Here is a 15457-nt window from a genome sequence, read left to right on the forward strand (position 1 = left end):
GTCAACCTTTGGCAGTGATGCTGTTACAGACAAACGGTCTCTGACCCCGAGAAATCGATGTCTATTTGGCTCATTATGGTAGAAATGGATGGCAATGTCTTGTGGTAAACAACTTGCAGAGTTATCTACACTGGACATGAGGGGATGAGATTGCTTTGGCCATGGGGGCAGATTACCGGGAGCTGCTCAAATGAGAATCATAAGAGACTTTCGGTGAAATTTAAAGGGACCCACCTGCTGATAGCTGTTCTTTTTTAGGCACATTTAGGAATTAGTGGACTTTTAAACATGGTATCACCTTCTACAGCAGACTTTTTCAACACTTACTTCCACTTTGTTGTGCATCAGATCAAATACAGAGAACTCAAAGATAATGTTGTAAAGACTCCTGTGTAAACTTGTTGTGAACTTTCACAGGTGCACAGAAAGAACCCTCCTTCAGGGAGAACACTGATTGATGCCGGATGCTACCAACAAAGAAAAGGGCTGAAGATTCAACCCTTTCCGCTGATTAAAACATAACTTGTCAGACATCTCATTAACAGTCAGGCTCTCCATTCACGGCGGGGGGCCGAGCGCAATCTGCTGTTAACCCCCACCACTTCTGTGAAACTCTCTGCTGGATCCTGGTGAATCATCCATCATTTCCGAGGGAAAACAAGAAGCCATTAGAGGCTCGACGGTGACGCCCGGGGAGATGGGACACAAGTCGCCTTCAAATTCACCAACAGGGTTCTTTTATTTTTAATGGAATTAGACTTGTTTGCATTCAGAAGAGTCATGTTTCCGTCAGTGTTCCTTCAGCCTGCTGTTGTTATGTGTTAACCGCTCTGCGTTTGTCTTGAATAAACAGACCTTTCTTGTTTAGATTTTAAGTGTTTAAAAAAATATCAGGTTAAAATAAAGCAATCCAATTTAAGGGATTAGTTCAACAAAAAGTGGTAACAGAAGCATCATTTCCTGTCAAAACAGAGAACGAGTAATTCCATCAATGAGTCGACTCATACTGTGAAAGTCCATTTATAAACAGAGTCAAATAGATCATTAATTCAGATTTTTATTCAGATTCTCAAAGGTTACAACACAGGATCACAAAAAGCACACTTTACACACATTTCCATGAACATTTCTGAAAATTATGATTGACTGTTTCAAAGGGACACCAACGATTCATGATTTGAATATTTTTATGTCTACATGGGAAAAAAATTGGAATAAATGGGTTAAATTGTATTAATGTATTTGTCATTTTCAAAGACATTATTTGATCACACACACAGATGTTTACTCAGTGTGTGTTTGCGATCAGTTTCATGAATACTTTAACCTGTGGAGGAGCCGGTTCTAATCACTGAAGGTTTAGCCTGACCAGAAGAATGATAGTCTTTATGTACATAAGCCAGGCAGGGGGGCAGTCCCCCCCAGCTGTTCCAGAGGAGAAACAACAGACTTAATGGGATGATGCCACTTTGCTTGGGTTCTGCTGGGTTGTCATTCATTTGAGTTTGTTAAATGAGATCAGGCTTTTTTCTCTCCACATGTTGCAGTCTTTGCCTGCTGTGGATGCAGACAGCACTGTACCATCCTGTGTTTGAACTCAAAACTGGGACTTTTGTTTGCAATATGGTGGCACAAAAAACCCTCCATATTGAACAGTTTGGGCAGATTCTGAGTGTTAGACTTTAAAAACAATAGAAACATTCAGAGGATTTATTGCACATGTGTCAAAGTAAAGGCCCGGGGGCCAGATCCGGCCCTCCGGGTAATTCTATCCGGCCCTCCAGATCATTTTATTTAATTGTTATTAGTGACCCGATATTATCTTGCGCTCATTTCTAACTTGTATAATTTAAAAAAATATATTTTTTATGGAGAGTAAAATATTGAAAGTTATTTAAGGTTTAAGTTGATTTATTCTAGAATTATATTCCTGCCTTTTTATTATTGATAATTATGTTTAAAAGTTAATGTTTTGAATTTTTTTCAAAAATGGCATTCTGCTATATTTTTTTTACTATTTTGGCATTTATTAAGATTTTTAGGCTATTTTAGTTTAGTTAATATTTCTGCAATGTTCTAGCTGTTTTGCCCAATTTAAGCTTTTTTTCAGTTTTTAGGATGTTTTGATGTTAAGCTATTTTTTTCAGCCATATGCTAGCTGTTTTGGCCAACTTAAGTTTTTTTTGTTTGTTTGTTTTTTCGGTTAATTTGACACTTTGATAATATTTTAACTGGCTTTCAGCTTCATCGTTTTCAGCTCTCAGCTTCAGTGTTTTTATCTATCAATTTCAGCATCTATAGCAGCCAAATTCAGCTCACAGCATTCACACCAGCATTACCACAAGTAATGCTATATACCTAGTTCATAATTATGTTAAAAAGTTAAAGCTTTAAACTTTTAAAAATTTAGTTTTAGAGTGTTCAATAAATGTTTATCTTGTTCGGTGTGTTTTGGATTTTGGCCCCTTGTGTGATTGAGTTTGACACCCCCGACTCATTGAATCTAATCCTACAGTTTCTGACTCTTCAGATCCTAAATCTGAATAAAAGAGGTATTGAAAATGATCAGCAGAGATAAAAGAAATAAAAATAATGCTATATGAAAATCTGTATAGAGCCCGCTTATGCAGGTAAGGCTTTGGGAGATTTCGAGAAGCACATCTTTTAAGAACAGTTCTTTCTCCCTCACAGCAAAAGAGGAAGCTTTCTGGGTTTAACCTCCCTTTGGACTTGAAAGTTAGATTTACAGCCAATTCTTACTACACTTGGAAAAAAAGGAAAAACTTTTTGAGAAATGGTTGATGCTTTGTTGTTAATCATGACTTTTTTCCTTATATATATATATATATATATATATATATATATATATATATATGTTACCAAAAACACAAGGTGTTATTGGATCTGTTTTTCTCTTTATACAAACATCTTGTGATGTTTTCATGTCAAATAAGCTTGTAAACTGAAGATTCATTCATTCTTCATTTATTCACCGGTGACTCTTAAGCACAAAATCTTTAACATACTGTCACTATTCAATAATTCCAGCAGATTGTGAAGGAGAAAAGTGGCGTGAGCTGCTTTTCTCCTTCACAATCTACTGGAATTATTGTGGTAACGGTTGAAAGTTACAGTAAATCAAAAAACACTGGAGCTCTGCTGTTAAAGGCTTAAATGACATTTCTGTCATTATTCTCCTGTTGTTGGGTCTCCAGCAAACATAAAAGTTTTATTTCAGAAATGAAACAGTCAGTAGAGATTTGTTTTGCGATCAGAAAAAACGAATGCTTCCGCTGAAGTTATTATTTTTTTAATGACCACATGCAATTATAAACTGATCTGTTTATCAGCAAAGCTTTTTTCATGTCGCTGTGGTGAAATTGGTGCAGTTGAGACTCAAATGAGCTCCATCACTGCCCTAAAACAGTCCGTGTGTACTTCTATTTGCAGCACATGAATACTTAGTACTGCAGACACAGAAAAGATGTTGATGAATGAAACTTGACCGAGAGCAGGAATATATGAATCTGAATAAATGAAGTTCAGATTAAGTCAAGGAGAGATTAAAGGGAAGTGAAGCAGCAGGTGGGCAGAAGTGAAAACCAGCAAACTCTGCAGAAAACTTCTGTGATAAAATCTTTAAAGATATTCCTGTGGCGACCAACACCGCGCAGTACATGTGCTTCCTGCAAGAATGGACACACGTTTCTCCTGCTTACTGTTTGAAATATTTAGCTTTTTTTTTAACAGTGTTTTTTTTTCTAAAAAGCTTCTCTGCAGTTACACAACACACACACACATATATATATATATATATATACTGCTCACAAAAATTAAAGGAACACTATCTTTATTGGGCCTGGCATGAATTGAAATAAACCTGTCTGATAATTTTCTGGTTGGTTAATCAGCTGAGGGCCTCGTTAATCAATTTCAGCTGTATTGGTGTTCATGAATTAACAACAGGTGCACTTCAGTGGCAACAATTAGAAAACCCTCCAAACAGGACTGGTGTTACATGTGGAGGTCATTTCAAGTTTCTCCCTCTTGATCTTTTTTGGCTGGTTTTCCACTCGTGCTGATTTTGGCTTGATAATTATCTCTACTGGCAGTATGAGGAGATTCCTTAACCCTACAGAAGTTGAACAGGTTGTCCAACTTCTCCAGGATGGCACATCCACACGTGCTGCAGCAAGAAGGTTTAATGTGTCTCCCAGCACAATCTCCAGAACATGGAGGAGATTTCAGGAGACTGGTGGTTATTCTGGGAGAGCTGGACAGGGCCGTAGAAGGTCCTCAACCCCTCAGCAGGACCCATACCTGCTCCTTTGTGCAAGGTGGAACAGGCTGAGCACTGCTCGTGCCCTACAGAATGAGGCCAGGTTGCTCCTCAGACTGTACAACAGCTCAGGGATGCCCTCACACAGATCTGGGAGGAAATGCCACAAGACACCATTCGTCGTCTCATTAGGAGCATGCCGCCACGTTATCAAGCATGCATACAAGCTGGTGGGGGCCACACAAGATACTGAAAAGCATTTTGAGTTGCAGAAATGAAGTTTTGGAAAAAATGGACTAGCCTGCCACATCTTCATTTCACTCTTATTTTATGGTGTCTACAGAATTGAGCCTCTGTAGGCTGGAAACTTTTATTTCATTAAAAGACTTAGCATCCTTTTGTTCCTAAGACACTGCCCTGTCGTTATTTGTATAGATATCCAACTTCAAATTGAGATCTGATGGATCTAATGTGTTTCTTTAAAGTGCTCCTTTAATTTTTGTGAGCAGTATATATAGCTAAGATACTGTGCAGGACCTTCAAGTTCCCAGGCCTTTGGTAGAGGACACCAGTTAAGAGGAGAAACCACCCACGGAGGGTGAGAGGGTTTTTTTTCATAATATATATATATATGTATATATATATATATATATATTAAAAAATCAGGAATTTGGGTCAGTGCCTGACAATGACTTCATGTAAACAGTCCATTTTGTTACATTAATCATTTCAGAACTAAGGATTTTTATGATCCAAATTCAACGAGGCAGGTTTCTCCAATGACGACAACAGGTGAAAACTCATTTCCTTTTACTTTTTTAATAAAAAAGAACATTTTAAAAGCAAGAATGCAGTGTGTCATGGTTACCTTAATAACCATCTAATGTGCTGCAAACACACACAACAGTAATTAATAAGTACAATTTTATGGAGTTTATGGAGCAAAAGTCACAGTTTTGACATCAAAATGTTCTAAATTGCCAAAAAAATAAAGTGTTAGGAAAAAAAGTAAAAAATTGTACATTAAAATATTTACTATTTAATATTTTTTTAAATACTTTTTTTCTCAAAAATATTTTTGAATTTGCAAACTTTTACTTTTGCTTTCAAAAATTATTTTTGCCTTTCAAGCTTTTTTTTTGCACAAAATACATGTGAGATGAGACACATTGCATCTAAAAATGTTTGTGCTGCAATTGCAAAAATGTTTTTTGAAAGCAAAATATTTTTTTGTAAGCAAATATTCCATATTTTTATTTGCATTTTAGAATCTTTTTTATCTCAAAACTGTGACTTTTGCTTGCAATTGGGTGGCACAAAAATAGCTCCATAGACTTCTAGCCAGTGTGGGCACACAGTGTGGATATGTTTTGACCAAATCTCCATCAAAAATATCAATAAGTTATCAAGGAAAATTCTCATTAAAAACGGTTTCTTGCTTATTAGTTAAAAATGTAGCACTAAGAATCAAATCAAGATAAAGCTCATGCTATATGACCCCATGAGCTTTTTCACTACTGAATGTATAAATTTAAACCCTGATGGTTCTGGTGATGATCTCTACAGAAATGAAAAGTTGCTCTGACCTTGTTCAAGGATAAGTATGTTCTTTGGATAGACTGTCTAACAGCAGCCTGGTTTTCAGGCTGAAAGGTTCAACATGGAACCTCATTTACAGATTTAGAGGTTCTTCATGAAGCCACAGTCTCGAGGTTAAAGGTTCTGATGTATTCATAGGGTTAAAGATTTTGCATGGAGCCATGTTTTTAGGTTTGTAAGGTTCAGCATGGAGCCATGTTTTTAGGTTTGTAAGGTTCAGCATGGAGCCACGTTTTTATTAATACGGTCAAGTAAAAAACAACCTTTTACAAATAAGTACAAGTAAATCAAATTCTTTTACATAAGTGTTTTGTAATCATTTACGTTTTAGACTGCAAAAAAAAAAAATAGCTTGGTTTTGATTCATCACTTAATTCATTCCATAATTTCACACTGAGAACTGAAACGCATCTCTCCTTAACGTTGGTTTGAACTTTAATCTTTAAAAAAGACCTCTTCAATTATACTAACTCTTAAAGTAAACAGTTTCTGGATATTTTTTGGAACTAAATTATGTTTTTACTCTATAAAGAATTTCCAATACTTTAACATAAACAATTTTCTTTAATCTTAAGCTTTTAGTCAAGCAAAATAAAGAATCAGTTGGTTGACAATATCCTGCTCTGGTAACTAGCCTAACAGCTTTTTTGTAATTAAACCAAAGATTCAATGATAGATTTTCCTGCATTTCTCCAAATCTCTGCACAATATGAAAGATACGGAACAACTAATGAACAGTAAAAAAAATACAAACTCTTCTTGTTTAGTACATACATGATTTTAAACAGAATACCAGCTGATCTAGAAACTTTATGTTTTATGTAATTTATATGAGATTTCCAAGATAACTTATCAGCCATTACTACTCCTAAAAACATGACTTCTTTAACATATTGTATTTATGTGCCATTTAAATATAATTTAACATTTGAAACTTTTCTGTTACCAGAAAATGTCACCAGTTTAGTTTTATTTTCTGGGATCTCACTTTAACAGCACAGAGGCTGCTAATAACCTTCATTATTATCTCATGCAAATGCTCAGTGATGAGTAGGAAGACAAACAGTTGGAGATAAAGCTGAATACAGACAGATGGCAGAGCAGATCTCAGAGCATTTGATTATTGGGGATGGTTTTAGAAAAGGTCCAGCACAGACCTGTGGGGTGTTTGTTCAGGTCAGGAGCCTGTTTGTGTCGGCCGTGTGTGTCAGGCCGATTTCGTGACCACAGCTGCAGGCACTGTGTGTTCCTGCCACAAACAGGTGCTGCATTATGGATGTGCAACCAGATCGGTTACGCTGCAGTCATTCAGCACCGCGCAGAGCTTCTCGTGTATCCATCAGCATAGCCCTCGTGCTTTTGGAGTCCAAAGGAAGTGAAGCTAATTCTGTCTTCCTGGTTAAAACTTCTGGGAGGCGGATACCTCAATGGATGCACGCAGCTCTGTTTTCTATCAGGAGAAAAAAAAGAAACAAGTTTATTTTTCTGCACACTTTAACGACCCTGAAGTCAGACCCAGCTTTGTTTAAAGACTACATATTTTACCCAAATGTGTAAAAGTCATGAGCTGCACATGCTCAGTTTCCCTCCTACCTTGATCTGCATGTTGCTGAGCAGCGTGCTTTGGTTCAGCTGCTGGTTGTACTGCCACCCCCAGCCCACCTCTCCCACGTAGCTGTGCCGGGCCACGGTGGGAGGAGCATGCGGCGCAGCCCGCCACAGATAACCCAGGTCACCTGTAGCCTCACGGGATGCAGTGCCCACACCAATGTGGTGAGGATAATCAATCAGCTTTGGCCTGTAGTCTCCAATCCCGTCTGGACCTGATCAGAATATTTCTTATCTGTAACTGGTTTGCAGCAGTAATCTAACAGGATCAGAAAATCCACACATTTTTCAGCCCTTCTCTCTCAACCCTGCACAAAATTGGATCTTTATTTAGGAAAAACTTCAGGCAAGAAAGATCTAAACTTGGAGATGACTCCTACAGGAAGTGTGACAGAATCAGACCGTTGGAGGAAGAAACCCAGAAAAACGCCTGGAACAGGCTGTGATCCACATGTAAATCTGAAATGTAGATTTTGCATTTTTGCATTGGATTATTCCATCATCCATTAGAGCAACAAATTAAAAGAAATATGTGTGTTTATGAAGCCTTCTGGTCCTTTTAAAATGACAGAAAAGTCATCTTTTCATGTGTCTGTAGAGGGAGACAGGTGTGTGTGTGTGTGTGGTTTCCCTCACACACGAATGCTATTATGATACCCTGAAATACACTCGACCAGTAAGCCATGATAGCTTTGATCCACAGTTCATATTTTAACAGAAGTTTCACTAAAAGGAAACTCTTGGTTAAAGATGAAGGAGACAACAGAGAAGCAGCCTGTCGTTGAGGGTAAAGTACCTGTGAAAATCATCCTCTGTCCTCGCTGCCCCTCCGACGCTGGATCTGCGTTCGGCCTCATTCTTCCACTCATATTGAAGCAGCTCTGAAACACCAGGCGCTGAAACACATGCAGTCAGCTCTGCGTGGGGTCATGGGTGACTGACATGCGTCCAGCGGTTGCCATGGTGTCATTGCAGCAGGCAAACACTACATTCTCCAAACAGGAAAGGGTCAGAACCATCCTCCAGTTATATCAACTTACTTTACATTTGAAGAACGAATACAAAAGGTTAGCAATCAGCAAGGATTTAAAGTCATCTCTATTTTATTTTAGTGGTGCTACCTTTGACAAAAAAACTATGATAATGTATTATATTATTCTCCCGTGTTATAAATCTCTGCAGTTATAGAATTGTTTAGAGCTCATGCTCTGAAAAAGATTTCACAAAATAAAGAGAAACTTGATAATATCATGTTCCCCTTTTTTCTTTTTTTTAATGCATTTTGTTTGCAAAGCATTTCCACCATTTATGTACTCCTAATAGTCTGAATTATTCAGGGCCTTAACAATTTTCCAGGGAAAAAAAATGCTTATGCTTCAAGCTTTTACCACACAGATGAAGGTAGCCCGAGGGTCTGCAACCTGCGGCTCTGGAGCCCCATGTGGCTCTTTGACCCCTCCATTGTGGCTCTCTGGTTAAATAATAAAAAAAAACATTTAAAAAGTATAACTGTAAAAATTAAGTAACTATTAAAGTAAGATAAATAAATAAATAAAATAAAACTTGATTCAACTCGTTTACAAACAACAAACAGTTGAAGGGCATTATACGTATCGCTTTGTGACAAATTTTTGAGTGCCAAATTTTCTATTTTGAAACAAATTCAAGGATTTTAAGTATTTGTAAAAAGAAATGTCACTGAACTAGCCTTGATTTTGTTTTAGATTTGCAAATGTTTGTCTGAAAATTGAAAATCTAATGATTTGCTGCATTGAGATGAGCCTTTGTGACACAGGATGTCCCATTTTGAAAGGAAGTCATATGAAATATCTGAAAAAAATTATAAACTATTGTAAGCTTTGATAATCAAATCTTCATTTGATTTTACCAAGAAAGGTTTGTAGTTATTATAATAGTAACATTTATAATAATAATAATAAAAAAATCAGTGTCTTATTGTCTTGAAAATTGAATAAGACTTTGCGGCTCAGTTTTAGGATGTTGTCAGTGAGAAATTGACCCGAATGGCTCTTAAAGTGTTGAAGGCTGCAGACCCCTGAGGCAGCAGGATGCTTAGACCGCAGACCCCTATGGCAAGCCAATCCAGTATAAAATAGATATCCTTGATATCAGGCTGTTTTAAGCCCACTAGTAATGCCAAAAGTGCAACTAGTTCACTAGTGGAACATGTTTTGGCTTACTAGTTAACTAGTAATGCCTAAAAATGTGCACGTTCTCTCGTCCAAGAGTGTAATACTCAACTCAGACGCTTGGAGGCGGCAAGTTATAACAGATGAGTCAGAAATTCTTCGCTTGGTTCTTTGTTGGTTCTTTGTTGGGAGGACTCGCCCAGACTCCGCCTGCTGCGTCACAGCTTGCTCATCCATGATGAAACATGCCACTAACCAAATTTGTATTATTTGAATTTTTCTGAAAGAAATGTAAAAATATAATTAAGTTACAATTCGTTAAATTAAAATTAGTAGAATGCATTTCAAGCCCTTCCTAGGTTTAGATGATTTTCTTTGGAATGGAAAATATATAAATATACATACATGTATTGCACATTTATTGTTATGAATAAAATCTACATGTGCACAGGCTACATATATATATCAGATTATTTTGGAGTGTTTTATTTTGGCAGGCTTCCCGGAAGTGACGCGTCGGAGCGGCTGGCGCTTGTTGCGGTGAGTCAGTCACCATGGTGGTGGCACACAACAGAGGCTCTGGACCGACCCGCACTTTTAGACCCACTAAAAAGGCGTTTTAAGGCGTTTTTTCAGCGCGTGCGGCGCCCTGCCTCTTAGGATGGGGAACACAGAGTTTTCTTAGGTAGAATTTCAGTCCAGTGTTTGTTTTCCGGACGCTGCCCGGATTTTGTTCCCGTCGCCGACAGAAGAAAGCTGAGGAGAGCAGGAATGCCTCTACCGAGCTCGAATAAAGGAATACCGGGATTCACAGCTTCCAAGTAACCGAGAGTAGCCGGTGGAGCCGCGCTTTTGCTCGGAGCTTCCTCCCGGAGGAGGGCTGCGGTTGCCAACCAGAGCTTCGGATTGAGCAACAGCGGGACCCCGGGGAGGCGGCTCGGCTGTGTGGCTCCGGTCGTGGCCTGGCTGCGGGCACTCCCAGCTCACCCGCTAGCCTTGGAGCTCAGCCGAGAACACTGAAGACAGACGCGAAGGCCTCCGGACTCGGTTCTCCGTGGGCCGTGGAGACTTTCTGATTTTAAGGAGTCTTCATCCTCCAGGCGACGTTCTCCAGGAACAATGGCGTCGTACGTGGATAACCGCTTTCGTCAGGCGGTGATGATGAATCCGGCTGAGAGGACTCAACAGGTCAGTGCTGCTCTTGCTTCACTTCCAGGTCCAGGTTCGGATTCAGGCTTGCCAGTGTCATTGGATCGGAACCATGAGTCGGGGAGCTTCTGCCTGTTGTCCCGCACTAACAGTTTGTGGCTCTGCAGCCTCACCTTTGACCTCCACAGTAGAGGTCCTGCATCGTCACGTGACCACCCCCTTTACAAGTTCATGTTTTATGCTACATGTTCGTGTGTTTTAAACGTGCATGTGCAGATCAGACATGGATCCACTGCCCCCCATCCCGGCCTCGTCTCCGTGCGCCTGACAGTTATTGTGTCATTGGCGGCCTGTTATCTTCCAAGGCCGGAAGTGATGTGGGTGACAGGTGCCAGCTTTAAGCTTTAGCAAATACCATTAGTACTTTATGATAGGGCCATAACAGATAATCTATTCAAAATATTTGCACACATTTTATTTTGAGCTGTGATTTAAAATGTCAGGTTTTACTGCAAAGTCAAAATCCTCCTCAGCACGTGTTTAAACAACTTTACTCACTACCACAGCAGGTGACATTTCTCTAGGGTAGACATGTTTATTTTTAGAGAAAAAAGCTTTTCAAATTTTCAACATTGCTTTTTTTATTTTAAATAAAGTGTATTTATGGGAAGCTAGTCCCTTTATCTGGATTTGGTGTTACATTTTAAGCTTTTGTGCTGCAAAGCAGGTGAAATAAGTGAGTTTGACAAACATTTTCTTGATGACATTTTGTTTTCTGTGTGCTCTCTACGAACTGGGCCTGTTTCATCATCAGAACATATAGATGTAAATGGTAATTTGTTGATATCCCGCTGAAGTGTTGCTGTTCATGATAGAATTGGGACAAAGATTGTAGAATCGTGAGTCAAAAAGAGGGTTTGTTCTTTGTGTTCTGTCTTCCATAGCTTGAAGCTGTTGTGAGCATGATCTTCTCTGATCAAAAACATCCACTTCTTGCATTGTGTCAGTTTTCTGTGTGGATTTAAATCTGTTGTTTCGTTGGAGCAGGACTGTCTGTCTGTGTGAAGTCCTGTTTCGTTGTGCAGAAGGATTCTCTGCCGGGTGGAAGCAGAACCAGGAGCACTTAAACCCATCAGTACTGCACATCTGCACCTCCCCTCTCTGTTCCTCACAGATTCATTTATGCTGGCTGTTTTTAGCGAGTGTCTTTGGTCATTATGAAACAGAAAGTCAATGCTTTGTTTGATTGTCTGATTCTGATGTCAGTCTGGTTTTGGCGGTAGTCTGTGATCACGACTTTTCAGTGACAAGGACAGTTCTGCCTCAGAACCAGGGGTGACAGTAAGCCAGAGCGGTCCAGAGCGGCGTTCCGGTAAAAGTATTGGAGACTGTGCGTGCACTTTTTGCTGCATAACATATGACAGAAACCACAGTCGCTCTTATGAGAGAAAATTTATAAAAAATAAAAATTGACGCTAAAGCTGAGAGCAGGCAGCGCTTCATTTGGATGTTTGTATTGTTTTTAGTGGCGCATCGACCAGATGATTAAATGCTCTGGATCTCTCTCTCCCGGTCTGAACTCTCGTTTCCGTAACAGCACATCCTCGTTCCCGGGTAGTCACATGTTGATGTTTGGGGCCCCTCCTTGTCACTTTTTGACATTTTGGGTGTCCTCAACTCATTGTTTTTTAACATCCTGACTGTTTATATTAAATCACGGGTCTCCCACCTCTGGGCCGCGAACCATAACCTCTCCAGTACTGGGATGCAGAGCCCACTGGTTCGGCTCTAGTTTGCATCTGGTACCGGTTCGGTTCGCATCTGGTACTGCGTCTGGTTCTGCGTTCGGTGCTGCATCAGGTTGCGGGATGTGGACCCTTAATTTGACTTCTATATGGGACAACTGGAATGAGATCGTGTTGTCTGTAAACAAGTCCAAGGCGCATTCGCGTGTAATGGGATGCGTTTGATTTTTTTGTTCGGGAACGTCAATTCGTTCACAGTCACTTGATCATGAATGTGTATGCTACACGGAGGTGCAACGGGACAAGAACGACAATAAATTATTCATATGATTTATGACCAATCATTGTGATTGGTCAGTTTAAATTCAAAATTAAAAAGTAAATGGCGGCATGGTGAACTCATTCATTTTCCCGACCGCTTCGTCCCTTTCGGGTCGCGAGGGTGCCGGAGCCTAACTCGGCTGCTGACGGGCAAAGGCAGGGTTCACCCTGGACAGGTCGCCAGTGTGTCGCAGGGCCTCAAGCACACACCCATTCACCCACGCATGCACGGGGAGAACATGCAAACTCCACACAGAAAGGTCCCAAATCCCCCAGCTGGGATTCGAACTGGTCCCTTCTCGCTGTGAGGCAAGAGCGCTAACCACTGCGCCACCATGCAGCCCCGACATGGTGAACTAAAGCAGTAAATTATTTCTATGAAAAAAAGTAGATTAAAAAAGAAGATGCAGAGAAAAATGAATCATATGTTTAAGAAGAAGATGGAAAGAGAGGATGAAGATGAGCAGATCAAATCTTCTAAAGGAGAGGATGAAGAAGAGAAAAGGGGAGATGAGAGTTGCATGGGAAATGCTATTCAGACACTAGGACCATCAAGCACAGGTGACTTTTCTATGTTGCCACATTCTCCTTTAATCTGGACAAAAGAACAATATTAATGGATCTTTGCCTCGGCTGTCTAAAACAGAGTCAATGATCTTGGATTGATCTGGGATGACTTTTCCTGGTCATTAAATGCTGAAGATCTCCTTGATAAAAATTGATGTCTGCCTTCTCTGCTCTTCATTCTAACTTTTGTTAGATTCCTACTTCTTCATCTTCTGCAGTTTTTTTTCTTCTGGTTAGCTTTCTGCTTCTGTTGTGGTGATTGAACACTGTTTCCTTCCACGTCATCCTGAAAAGATCCTTCTTGAATGGAGTCATAACTCTCCACAGCTGACAGTTGTGCTGTTGTCTCCATGGTTCCTGAGCTGCAGACTTCTCTTTGATGTACTCTCATTTGTACATTTGAGTTTTAAATATCACTCGGCGTCTTCTGCATAATCTATGGAAATGAACGTGCTGGCATTGCTATTAGATGAAATGGAAAACAAGTAGCGTGGGGAAAGAGGACAGTCTGCACTTCATCCCCATTTGCTTGGATTTGCAGAGAATTGTGCAGCATTTTTTGAAAGGATTGAAAGGAACAGGAAGGACTGCGATTGTTCTCGTGGAGCCCAGGCCTTCAGCTGGAATCTTTCCAGTGAAGTCATGTGACTGTGCCGCTGCTCTGCACTGTGTGTTTGCAACAGCAGCACCTTTCCCAGTGTTGCGTTCATGTGTTGGGAGACCGGTGAGCCTCAAACAGGTTTATCTTAAAGCTGCCATGAAGGCAGCACCTCTCTGTCAGGATTAGCTAACACACAGCCATCTGTCTTCATCTGTCATGACCTGCTGCACGGAGCTCCGACCTTCTCCCTCTGTGGTCACATGATGGGTTGAATAACTTCACATTCAACCCTCTGCTTTATTTGGATCCGTTGATGTGGATCTGAGACTGTCAGAAGACCAGATGATCAGATGATTGTTTTCCATCTAAAAATATGTGTCTAAGTTATGGTAATGCGCTTTTCTGCCACACCCCCCAGAAATAAATAAATACATAAAACAGTCATTTTCTAGGACATAGTTCCCACTGAGTGACAGGAGCTCATTAAAAATTGCATTGTGTGCCAAGTTAACCCACCCTCATTTCCCATAATCCATTTGTTTAACCCTTATGCTATCTTATGGGGTCCAAAATGCTGCTTTTTCTCTGTGAAATAGCTGATCATATAAGCAGTTACGGTATGTTAAAGGGAAAAAAGGTCGAAAACTTAAAACTGGGGGATCTGGTTAAGGACTTCCGGCTAATGATTTTGGGCGGAAATCTTTTTTTTTTTTGCAGCTGGCACCGGCAGAGGGAGGGACTACCGGCGATTAATTTTCAGTCGTCAAATTTTTTTCTCTGTGGCCAGATTTTCTTGCCAGCATCTAACGACCCCGAGCTAAGACTACCGATTAGTGCAGCCACAAACGATTATTTTAATAGTCGACTAATTGACAGTTATTTTTTTCGATTAGTCGACCAATTGGGACATGGGCAAACTGGATGTAAAGCACATCTTAACCATCATTACCTTTAAACTAACTACAAACTTAATATATAGAATTACCTGCAATAATGCTAGTGTGAATGCTGTAAGCTGAATTTAGCCACTGAAGATGCTTAAATTGATAGCTACAAATGTTAAAGCTGATAGCTGAAAACGCTGATGCTGTAAGCCAGGTAAAACATTGGTGAAGTGCCAGATTAGCCTAAAAAAACGTTTAAAATTCTAAATAAGCCAAAATAGCTAGCATGTAGCTGAAAAAAATAGCAAAACTTCAAAATGTCCTAAAAACAGTTAGCCTCTGGCTCAATATTAGCTAAACCCCAAAATAGCCCAGAAATCCTTAGTAACTGCCAAAACAGTCAAAAAAGCTAGCATTGAAAGAGCTGAATATTTTATTAGCTGAATGAGCTGAAGAGTTATGGATGTCCAAAAAAACGTACAGAAGAAAAATAACAGTATTAATAGAGAAATAAAGAAAAAGTAAATTACTATTGTGTGAATGCTCTACAGCAT

At 39.7% G+C, this 15457-nt stretch overlaps 2 protein-coding genes across 7 annotated transcripts in view; one reads left to right on the forward strand and one right to left on the reverse strand.

The window, feature by feature from the left end:
* Positions 1 to 6394: 6394 nt before the first annotated feature.
* LOC112139741 (uncharacterized protein C4orf45) lies at positions 6395 to 9721 on the reverse strand. The gene is made up of 3 exons (XM_036213810.1): positions 8283 to 9721; positions 7472 to 7701; positions 6395 to 7328 (listed from the first exon to the last, which is right to left on the reverse strand). Exons 1-3 carry the CDS (start codon positions 8353 to 8355, stop codon positions 7278 to 7280), a joined length of 354 nt encoding a protein of 117 aa, XP_036069703.1. The 5' UTR covers positions 8356 to 9721; the 3' UTR covers positions 6395 to 7277.
* A 378-nt stretch (positions 9722 to 10099) lies between these two features.
* The window catches only part of rapgef2 (Rap guanine nucleotide exchange factor (GEF) 2), a gene marked incomplete at its 3' end in the record, with an annotated part of 95125 nt that continues 89767 nt past the window's right edge, over positions 10100 to 15457 (forward strand). For 5 of the 6 annotated variants that reach the window (XM_024262570.2, XM_024262568.2, XM_024262569.2 and 2 more), the window contains 1 exon segment: positions 10101 to 10824. In XM_024262570.2, the coding sequence (XP_024118338.1) occupies positions 10756 to 10824 (69 nt within the window). 6 annotated transcript variants of the gene reach the window in all.

Source organism: Oryzias melastigma, linkage group LG10 (assembly GCF_002922805.2).
Source record: "Oryzias melastigma strain HK-1 linkage group LG10, ASM292280v2, whole genome shotgun sequence".
In the NCBI taxonomy this organism is placed as follows: Eukaryota; Metazoa; Chordata; class Actinopteri; order Beloniformes; family Adrianichthyidae; genus Oryzias; species Oryzias melastigma.

What these genes read in the sequence shown, in the direction of transcription:
- LOC112139741 (XM_036213810.1), bottom strand. Translation starts at nt 8,355, where the DNA reads ATGAGTGGAAGAATGAGGCCGAACGCAGATCCAGCGTCGGAGGGGCAG. An exon ending in ACAGAGGATGATTTTCACAG is followed by an intron (nt 7,702 to 8,282) that starts GTACTTTACCCT and finishes TATTCTGATCAG; the next exon opens with GTCCAGACGGGATTGGAGAC. An exon ending in TCAGCAACATGCAGATCAAG is followed by an intron (nt 7,329 to 7,471) that starts GTAGGAGGGAAA and finishes TTCTCCTGATAG; the next exon opens with AAAACAGAGCTGCGTGCATC.